General features: G+C 40.3%; 1 protein-coding gene across 2 annotated transcripts in view; it reads right to left on the bottom strand.

Moving 5' to 3' along the window:
- Positions 1-2,210: 2,210 nt before the first annotated feature.
- The window catches only part of ccdc71 (coiled-coil domain containing 71), a 36,130-nt gene continuing 26,888 nt past the window's right edge, over positions 2,211-11,452 (bottom strand). For both annotated transcript variants that reach the window (XM_031731490.2, XM_031731489.2), the window contains one exon: positions 2,211-6,023. In XM_031731490.2, the coding sequence (XP_031587350.1) occupies positions 4,940-6,013 (1,074 nt within the window). In that variant the 5' untranslated portion in view covers positions 6,014-6,023 and the 3' untranslated portion in view covers positions 2,211-4,939. The remainder of the gene's footprint in view (positions 6,024-11,452) is intronic.

The raw sequence follows: 11,452 nt of genomic DNA, 5'->3' as shown, positions 1-11,452 counted from the left end.
CCAGTGTTCCAGAACCAGGAAAAAAGCTGCATTGTACCTCCTGTATCCGAGGTTTGACTAACAGACGGACACTCCTTTCCAGCACCCCGGTATAGACTTTCCCAGGGAGGCTGAGGAATGTGATCCCCCTATGGTTGAAACACACCCTCCAGCCCCTTTTCTTAAAGATGGGAATAACCACTCCGGTCTGTCAGTCCAGAGGTACCGCCCCTGATCTCCACACAACATTCTAGAGATGAGTCAGCCAAAACAGCCCTATAACAGCAGTGTCAGCATGGCCCCTCCCAAGAACCCTCAATTTCTACATGTATTTAAAATTAAGAGGTGGTCACCAGCACCAGAGATGAGGTTGAATAAACAGACCATCCTCTGGATGCCCTTTAATGTGCTCACCCCAAGGCCCTATATGTATCCGTTATGAGAGTCTAAGTAATGTGAGTGTCTGGGTTGTAGAATAAAATTGAGGCACAAGTGGCCAAAAGGAGACAGAGGGGGAATGCCTCCCCTGCACCTCAGTGACACACCTGTACCTCAAGGCCCTGCATGTACGGTGGTGTAATGGTGCAGGAATAGGGAGGCAGTTGGGGATGGGGAGGGAAGGATTGGGGAGCAAAGTACCCCCTCCCTGGAGCCAGCTCCCCTGCTGACCCTGGTAAGCACCCCCGTTCCCTGGAATCCACTAAGGGCAGGATGGCTCCTATTGTTTCTGCCCTTGTTTTGTCTTTCCTCAACCCATTTAGTAGTAGCAGATGGCTGCCCTCCCTGGGTCTGGTTATCCAGAAGGTCAATAAGGAGTTTTTCCCCAGTTGTCACAAAGTACTCCCCCATATTAGGTTTTCCTTTTTTTATAATAAAAAATTCCTAGAGATTACATTTGTTGGCATTATACAAATAAAAAAATATGTCTACAAGTTAGGTTACTAAAAGAGCAGGAATTAAGTATTACGTTTAAGGCTGTTATAGAATCAAACATTCAATAAATATCCAAGTTATTAGTTATTAATTCCAGTACTATCAGTAAATCACATTTTAATTGGTTTAATGTGAACTCTTGGTTTTGGTAAATGAATTCCACTCAAAGTATAAGGAAATGTTACATTTTTAAATATCACAATTATTATCAACATTGTTCTGTTGCAGTAACCCCAACTGCATTAAAAAGTTGGCCAATCAAGTATGTCCCTGAGGGGATCCTGTAGGGGTTTTTAGGAGTATGGGGTTGTGGGCCATTTTGGTCCCTGTACACCCAGAGCTTGGTCCATATTGCCAGTAATGACTGACCCATTTCCGGTGGGTGTTGGACTCCACTATGGTTGTTCTTTGTCACCATTTCTGCTCAGAATATTCATGGAGATTTTCCAGATGTAGCCAGATTGCAGAAATTTTTTTGCTTCGGTGGCCTAATGGTGTTGTGTTTGCTTTTTGCAGATGATCTGTTTCTGTTGGCTTCAGGTGGTGACATCAAGTTTGCAGCAGAGTTTCAAGTGGTGGGAAAGAAAATGGGCACCTCCAATCCAAGGCCATTATCCTTGGCTGGAAAAGCTGAAGAGCCCAGTTGAGATCAGGGAGAAGCTGCTTGCCCAGATGAGGAGTTCTGAGTATTTCGAGGTCTTGATTATGAATGAGGGAAAGTGGAGCAGGAGACTGAGCTATCACTTTTACAACAGTTCTGTACAGAATTTTCTTTACTCTGACGCTGCACCAATGTTTAGGTGAAGCTCTCGATCTACCAGTCAGTCAATATTTCTACCCACCTCCTATCCTGACTGCAAGTTCTAGTTACTGACCAAATTAATGAGATTGCAGAAATGACTTTCCTCTAAAAATCTACCTGGCTCTTAAGTACAAGTGTAAGGATAATGTAAGGAGCTTGATCATGCTGGAGAGAGATTCCCTCAGCTGGGAAGGCCTCAATATCCTTGAGGTGATGGCTAGGGAGAGGGATGTCTGAGCTTGTCTGCTCAAGACTGCTGCACCCACAACTTGACCCTACATAAGCAGCAGAAAAATTGAAAAATTCAAAGAAACACATGGATATTGTTAATTAAATGTTGTGGCTCAACCATTAGAGGTTTTGACTTTTTGTCACAGCAAGATGTTTTAACACCACAAGATTTGAGTTAGGGTTACTAGATAAATATACAGGAAATGTCTGATCATAGTGTACCTGCGTTAGTGGACCTACAGGTGGATAAAAGAGACTGTACGGATACATTTCAGATCAGTTTTATTGAACAAAAACATTTTTCAAAGTTCATGTAGGAAATACAATATTATACAAGTTTTGCACAAACAAGACTAACAGAAAGCAGATCTAGAAAAGGGCATGGTCAAGACAGACCAACTGCAAGGGGGTACAACAAAACTGAGACTCTTCCAGAACAAAAAGTTCACCAGGACATGTGGGTAATCTGTAAAGGCAGACGCCAAACAGCAGATGTGGTCTCAGTTCAAACAACATGGGGATGTTTCCAATTCATCAGTCTTACTTCATAACCTAAATTACATATTTGTAGATCATCAAATTTAATGTGTACTTTCTGCTACAGATCCCACATAAGAAAACAGCATTTGAACATCAGTGTTTTGAAAATCCAAAGACTGCCATTATTTACTGAGCTGGAGATTAAATTTGTCTATTTTCTTGGGATTGTACAGGCAAACAGTGGAAGTTAAGTTACATTTTCTGGATTTAGAGCTTGATTTAATGGTCTTGCTTCAGAAAATCTATGGAGACTGACTTTAAGATGTTTTATTTATATCAAACTGATTTTTCTGAAAGTTGGCACGCAACAATATTTGTCTGGTGGAATGTGGATTTCTGGAGGGAAATACAGATGTTTGTCACAACTAACATGAAAACAGATTCCTTACTTGCTCACAGTAGAAACCCTTTGGAAAGCACAAAAGGCGGTTTGGCGTGCTCACCCGAACCGGCAGACGAACTATCAATCCCTCAACAGGAAGTTCCTGTTCTTAAATGCATCAAGTTGACTAAGAAGAAGAAAAACTATGTTGCGCTAATCTTTTTGTTCAGCACCACCTTTGGAAGATTAGCACCTGTAGAGGAAACCAGTGTGGAGTTAAAAGAAATCAGATTTTCAGAGATCTTCTAAATGAAGCAGCGGAAAAGAACGTTAAAGACTGCCGTGTCAGGAACAGGTGACAGTAAAGCACTGGCACACTGACAAAGTGCATTTTGTTTAGTCAGAAGGTGGGCGACATCACTCAAATCAAAGCTGGGAAGTTCAAAAAAAAAAAAAAAAAAAAAAAAATATATATCATTCATTGGGCAAATTCAGCTAAAAAACAAAAAACAAATGAGTTCTGGTAGTAGATCAAACTTGCTGTGACGCTGGACAGGAAACAAACTGCCCTGCCACTGAAGTAAACAGATTCCACCACAAATGTCTCCAACTCAGCCAAACAAATGTGTTCCATCAGGACTCCTCTGTTTTCTGCCTGTTCGGTACTGGAAAACAGGAAACTGGAGCAGCAACTGATCCTGAGTACATGCATTGGATATTTTTTCCTTTTTTCTCTCATGTGAAATAGTTTTAACTCATGGGTATAAACCAGAGCCACACACTACAAAGTAGAGGAAATGAAATTATTAATAAAAAATATAAATAAATTTGTATAATCTGGGTTTTAAATGGCGAAAACATGAGACAATATTGAGATTTAATCTTGAAATCTTTAGTCTCAGAAATCTGAGTTGAATTATTTTGCTTTTCCTCATTTGCTATCATATGTATACACCATTACATGCTAATTTTAACCTGATCAAACATTCAAATAATCCCTTTACTAACTCGAAGTGCACCAAGATGATTCTACTCTTGGCTTTGTGTGGTGTAAGTGAAAGAGGATGTCCTTATATGGCCATCTCCAACCCAGCTTTGGCTGTTATCACAGTAAGTTAGATGTGAGTGGATAATAGTTTTGCCAACTATGTGAAGGGCAGCCAATCAGAAGAAAGATGGCTTACAAAGGGGAGGGTGCCCTTAAAGGGAGACCAGCTCAACTGGCTGGTTTCAGACAGTGAGTCCACAAATGCTCAGTGTAATAAATAACTGTATTCTTATTATTTTGAACTGTGAACCATGCAAAGTTAGAATAAACTTTGAAGCTGGAAATCACCATAATAGGTACCTTCAAAAAGACTGATAACAAGACCTGAGAACTCTTCCATACTCATTTTCTTCCACCAATTCATATTTTGTCATTTTAAGACATCAAAGATTATTTAATGGTCATTTTATTTTTGTTTACTGATTCTCTAAACCTAAGGAACACTTTGTGATGGACTCTAGTTTTAAATGTTTGGTTCAATGCTGTACTCATGCACAGAACGCCTTCCTGATTTCCAGCAGAAACAAAAAACTTCACAGAAGGAAGACACAATTCCCCTCCTTTAATTTAGTTTATTTATAGAAATTAAACAGCGGTGGTTGTCCCAGCACAAGCTTCACTTTTTTCCCTTCTTTCCAGTGGTGTTGCAGAGTGACATAGCAAGTTGGACACAAAAAAGAAAGACGAAACAACCTTTATAAAAAAAAAAAAAAATGGCGCTCTACTTCAAATGAGTTTAAATACTCTACACCCAACACATCGTTAAAGGTGCTGATTCTGGTACAAGCTCACTTATGTCCCAAACATCTCAAAGCACAAGGATGTCATGTTGAAGTGTTGCGTAGCATAAACATCAACAGTGAAAATGTACCAGCATTTGGCTAATAGTCATTTCCCAGCCTGCTAGGAAAAACACCACCTAACTTCAAATGCCTTTAAATCCCAGATGTCTCCATCAGGAACCAACAGTTCCACAAACAGACCAACATCTTGTCCATCTTCAACACCGGATACCGCTCAATGGAGGCTACTGTAAAACACTAAAATCTGCTAAAAGAAACAATGTGTAAGTTTAGAGGAATTGTCACTTGTTCTGGTATCTGAAGCCTCTCAGCACATGGTTGAGAGGTTGAATCTGAATCACTGGAGAGAGGTTGACCTGTAGAATCTTCTGCGCTTTTCTGCAGGCCTCTTCCACTGACCGAGAGTCATCTACCTTTATCACTTTCCCTCTAAAACTTTTCTTGTCCTTCCAACTATTTCTCTGCCGGGTTGGGTTGTTCAGATCCTTGGGGCCACGAACGTCTCTATGGAGCCCATTGCTCCTCCAGCCGTTGCTGGTCAGCTCTGTGTCAGTCTGTGGGAATGCCCGACCATTAGCATATAAAACCGGTGCAGAGTCTCCAATCAGAGCGCCATCTAGTCGGATCGGGCAGGACAGAGTCTTCTGGCTGAACAAGGCCACAGCTTTGGTGGATGCCCCGCCACCATTCTGAGAAGGCTGAGAAGGTATTCCTGAAAGCGCTGGCGGGTACTGTTGCTGTAAAAAGCCACTAGAGGCCACCTCAGAGGATGAGTGTGGAGTAGTGTGGATCTGGAGTCTGGCTGTGTGGAAGCCAGATAGACCTTCAATACTGGTCAGTCTGAGGCACGGTTGCATGTCCACGTTTGAATTTGCCACAATCCGACTGGGTATCCTGCTACAAACGATGATGCGATGGTCCACCAATGGTTCTGGAGGGCGAATGCCTTGAATCCTGGGGTTGCTCCTCTCAGAGGTGTTCCAGGATGGGTGAACTTCCCTCTTCTTGGTCAGAGGCCTTCTCCTCCGCCTCTTAGCTGTGGGTTTGACATTCCTATTTGGTGGTCTCAGCATGTCCTCAGTCAGGGGTTGGCTTGTGCACGACCGGTAGTCATACACGTCCTTGCTGCGAAGCACGGTGGGCTTGTGACCCTCCTCACTTAGCTCCTCCAGGAAGGCAACAAGCTCCTCAGTGCTTGAAAGGTCACGGGACATTGGGCTGAGAATCTTCAAAGCATCTAGGAGGACATTATGTCCTGCTGACGAGATCCGGGACCAGGAATGAACAGCCCTCCGCTCTTCATTAGCAAACGCCAATGGCCGGCCGACCGTGGAACCTTGTGCCTCATAAGCCATGACTTGAATTCTGTCAGGAGAAAAAATTACCACATTTGGTCAAAACAAATTGCAGAAAACAATGATTCAAGAATTATAACCCATACAGACAGATCAATGCCTCAAGTCCTACTCCACATCATTTTTGACCAGAAGATATACGTTAACTTGCCCATCAAACAAATATGTAGAGCTCTCTTTTCTCTGCACAATACTGCCAAAATTCAAATTATGCTCTTTTGGACTGACACTGAAAAGCTAATGCCTACATTCATCCACTTTAGGCTGGACTAAAGTCATTTCTTGTTGGTTGTTCTACAAGTTTCCTGAAACTTCAGTTTCAGAAAACAGTTCAGTGAGAGTAATAATGGTGACAACTTTAATGTATTCTACTCAATGGTTCCCTGTTCAATCTAGCATAGAATTTACTTCTCACTCATATCACTTTGAATTCAGACTGCAGCTTATTCCCTTGGTTCCTAGTTTTTTGTTTGTTTGTTTTTTAGTGTGTGTGTGTGTGTGTGTGTGTGTGTGTGTGTGTGTGTGTGTGTGTGTGTGTGTGTGTGTGTGTGTGTGTGTGTGTGTGTGTGGGGGGGGGGGGCTTTCACCCATCAGACACCTGTCTAATAACCCCAGCTCCCAGTTTGGGTTCAGCAGACAACACATCTAGTTTTACAATTACAATTTGGTCTTTCCTTAACGTCTAGCTTCTCGCTCTAAACATTTGTGTTTTGTACTCATCTCAACATGTTTTTCCCTTTTGTCTCTGTGTTTCCAATGTCAGGCTTTAAAATAAATAATTAAACCATGCATTTTTAGATCTTCAACACAAGGGCGTAGATTTGGCATGGACGGAAGGGACATGTCTCCACCAATATCCAGCGATTATTGAATTGTCCCCACCAATAATTTGATCGCTTCTTCTAAAGAAAAACAAACCCGATAGAAAGGAAAAAAAAAAAAAAAAAAAAAGATCTGTCAACGTCTCATTCACCTAGCGGTGCACAAAGAGTTAAATTACGTTCTCTACTGGAGTCCGACCTCATGTGACAAATATGGCCAATGTGATTGGCTGTGCCTTTCAGGGAGCTCTGTTTAGTTTTAGCAGCGGCAAGCCTGCGCTGCAAGGACCTGCAAGGAGGAGAGGAGGATGGCAGCAAAAAGGAAGAACGTGGATATAAGAAAGAATTTTTAACCTGTAAGTCACTTAAAGTCAAGTTCACTCATAAAATGTGTCCGTCATAATAATGTTACAGGCTATGCTAGGCTTTGGCCCACATCAGTCTAAAATTGTATCTAACCATGAATAACGTTTTTTGGAAACTAACTGCACAACAGGCAGCACTATTAGTTATCTCAGTTTCCCAGAGTAGCATTTCTAATTTAGATTGAAAGTGTCAGAAAAAAAAAAAAACGGCAGCCTCGAGCAAGCCAGGATATTAGTTTAAAGGGGCTGTTAAAATTATGTCTAACGTTAAAATGTTGGTGACACAATAATTTCATCCTAATGGTACTGACATATTCATAGGGTTAATTTTTGACACAAAATATCATGAGGTAGTCATGATTTTGCAAATATTCCACCTTGTAGTGCACAAATTGTTTTAAAAATGCACTCACCCTTCAAACATTACTAATGAGTTAAGATCTGCAGCTACCCATTTTATTCTTATTGTCATGCATGTCCTATTTGTCAGGTGACAGAAGAACCAACACAAAGCTCAGAGCGCAATGGTGATACAAGATCACAGGTGAAATTGGATGATGACTTGGTGGTTCATTACTGTATTTGAAGCACATGTGTGACTGCATGTATTTGGAATGTCTCACTGTTATTCATCAGGTGACAGAGGCAGCTCTGCTATGTTGTAGCTCGGACAGAGGTGAAGAGGCAAGGTCACATGTCACTGACTGATGATTTTGTGCTATAGATTAACTAGTATTTATTATCATGACAATTGTTAGGCTGCTGATGTAAATTGATTAATTAGTGTATATTTGACAAGAATCTGAATTGACATGTCTCACTTTTTATATGGCACGAATCAATGTGTTGTTTTATCAGGTGGCAATATGTCCTAGTGCAGTCAGAGGGGAAGAGCCAGGGCCAAAGGTGAGGCACATCAAGCACATAATAATTTTGTGGTCATCTTAGATGAGTAGTGTTATGGACAAAAACCACCAGTTCATTCAGTGTTCCCTTAGTGCTAATGTATAAGAGAAGTTGGTGTACTATAACTGAAGTAATCTTGTTAGGATAAGATGAGGTAACCCTTATTAGTCCTACACGTGGGAAATTTGTTTTGTCAGAGCAGAAAGTGGACAGTGCAAAGTTATATAGCAAAAATTAGAATACAATAAGAATAATACAGGGAGTGCAGAATTATTAGGCAAATGAGTATTTTGTTCACATCATCCTCTTCATGCATGTTGTCTTACTCCAAGCTGTATAGGCTCGAAAGCCTACTACCAATTAAGCATATTAGGTGATGTGCATCTCTGTAATGAGAAGGGGTGTGGTCTAATGACATCAACACCCTATATCAGGTGTGCATAATTATTAGGCAACTTCCTTTCCTTTGGCCAAATGGGTCAAAAGGAGGACTTGACAGGCTCAGAAAAGTCAAAAATAGTGAGATATCTTGCAGAGGGATGCAGCAGTCTTAAAATTGCAAAGCTTCTGAAGCGTGATCATCGAACAATCAAGCGTTCATTCAAAATAGTCAACAGGGTCGCAAGAAGCGTGTGGAAAAACCAAGGCGCAAAATAACTGCCCATGAACTGAGAAAAGTCAAGCGTGCAGCTGCCAAGATGCCACTTGCCACCAGTTTGGCCATATTTCAGAGCTGCAACATCACTGGAGTGCCCAAAAGCACAAGGTGTGCAATACTCAGAGACATGGCCAAGGTAAGAAAGGCTGAAAGACGACCACCACTGAACAAGACACACAAGCTGAAACGTCAAGACTGGGCCAAGAAATATGTCAAGACTGATTTTTCTAAGGTTTTATGGACTGATGAAATGAGAGTGAGTCTTGATGGGCCAGATGGATGGGCCCGTGGCTGGATTGGTAAAGGGCAGAGAGCTCCAGTCCGACTCAGACGCCAGCAAGGTGGAGGTGGAGTACTGGTTTGGGCTGGTATCATCAAAGATGAGCTTGTGGGGCCTTTTCAGGTTGAAGATTGAGTCAAGCTCAAGTCCTATTGCCAGTTTCTGGAAGACACCTTCTTCAAGCAGTGGTACAGGAAGAAGTCTGCATCCTTCAAGAAAAACATGATTTTCATGCAGGACAATGCTCCATCACACGCGTCCAAGTACTCCACAGTGTGGCTGGCAAGAAAGGGTATAAAAGAAGAAAAACTAATGACATGGCCTCCTTGTTCACCTGATCTGAACCCCATTGAGAACCTGTGGTCCATAATCAAATGTGAGATTTACAAGGAGGGAAAACAGTACACCTCTCTGAACAGTGTCTGGGAGGCTGTGGTTGCTGCTGCACGCAATGTTGATGGTGAACAGATCAAAACACTGACAGAATCCATGGATGGCAGGCTTTTGAGTGTCCTTGTAAAGAAAGGTGGCTATATTGGTCGCTGATTTGTTTTGTTTTTGTTTTTGAATGTCAGAAATGTATATTTGTGAATGTGGAGATGTTATATTGGTTTCACTGGTAAAAATAAATAATTGAAATGGGTATATATTTGTTTTTTGTTAAGTTGCCTAATAATTCTGCACAGTAATAGTCACCTGCACACACAGATATCCCCCTAAAATAGCTAAAACTAAAAACAAACTAAAAACTACTTCCAAAAACATTCAGCTTTGATATTAATGAGTTTTTTGGGTTCATTGAGAACATGGTTGTTGTTCAATAATAAAATTATTCCTCAAAAATACAACTTGCCTAATAATTCTGCACTCCCTGTATACTGTACACAACTGTACAGAATAGAATAAAATAGAATAAAATATACAATAGGATAAAAATAGAATACAAATGTTATATACAACTGAGTAAAAATACAACTTTGTCAGAAAAGAGTATTGCACTTAGTCTTATTGCACATGTGTAGGTTTGTGTGTGTTTGATCAGCTGCAAAAGTCTTTGTTGTGGAGTCTGACAGCAGTGGGGAGGAAAGACCTGCGAAATCACTCTGTCCCACATTTAAGTCCTTAAAGTCATATTCTTTTATTGTCTTGACTGTATTTGAAGCTATTTTTATTTTTGTATGATACCTGATTTATATGGAATATGGCTGAAGTAAACTAAAGTCTAAAATACTTAGTCATTTGTTTAATAGTAATTTAACATTATATAATTCACATATAAAACTATGAATTGTAATTTTAAATGGTTAAAAAGCATGTAGAATAGCATATGTAGGCAAGTATATTTCTCCTTTTTTATCAAGAAGCAAAGACAAAAAGGGAAAAAAAAAAAAAGAAACGGCAGGGTTGGGTGGTTGAAACACCTGTCCCCACCAATGCCAAAACCAAATCTACGCCCTTGCTTCAACATCTCCTTGGACATCTCCATTTTATTGTGAGAGGTTGCTGCTACATATAAACATGATCACTGACAGGAAAAGTTTAAAAAAAAAAAAAAAAAAAAAAAAAATTGGGAACTTCTAGTACCACTGAATTCATAATCTAAGTGTGTGTAAATACAGTTAGTTTGGACAATGCCAAATTTGGTTTGTTAAATAATTTTGACTTTATTCATCATTTGCAAAACTGATCATATGCTGTCTGATCAGTTTTGCAGCATTTGCCTGATTTTGAGGAGCGAGAACAACCCTGGGCACTTTACAATTCATCTTGCTGGTTCTCTCGCTGTTCCCCTTTTAATAGGCAAATTAATACTTGAGGGAGAAGTCAGTTTACTGACAGCAGCAGTGTAATCAGACACCCTTATATAGCTGGAACAGCAAATATTGAGAGCTGGCTTGTTATTACACAATATCAACCTTCAGCCACCTTACCACCTTTATACCTCTTCAGCTCAAGCCTCGTTATGCACTTTGGAAGCCAGGGCATAAAGACAGACAAAAAAAAATAAATAAAAAATCCCAGTTTTCTCCAATATGAATAAATAAAGTTTTACAGTATTTCAAGATGCAAAATGGCCAAACAATTAATCTGCAGCTAGGGCTGTTCGATATAACGATATATATCGGATGACAATATAAAAACGTCTATCGTTTCATTTTACGCTATCGTTTGTTTCGTGGTGTTGCAAAATAAACTGTTTACGGCAATATTTTTTCATTATTTTGATGGTCACTGTAGTGGCTATATTAATTTCCTAAAGTTCTCTCTTTCTCTTATATTTAATATAACCACACTACAGACGGACCAGCGCTTGTTTTTATGCGTTGTCGTTAGCAACAACGACGGTAAAACCACCTCGTGTCCGCTTGTTTATTTTCCATATAAACCTTTCACAATAAAGCTCAAGAT

The sequence above is a fragment of the Oreochromis aureus genome, linkage group 5, assembly GCF_013358895.1.
Source record: "Oreochromis aureus strain Israel breed Guangdong linkage group 5, ZZ_aureus, whole genome shotgun sequence".
Lineage (NCBI taxonomy): Eukaryota > Metazoa > Chordata > Actinopteri > Cichliformes > Cichlidae > Oreochromis > Oreochromis aureus.
This window is presented reverse-complemented; position numbering and strand designations above follow the sequence as displayed.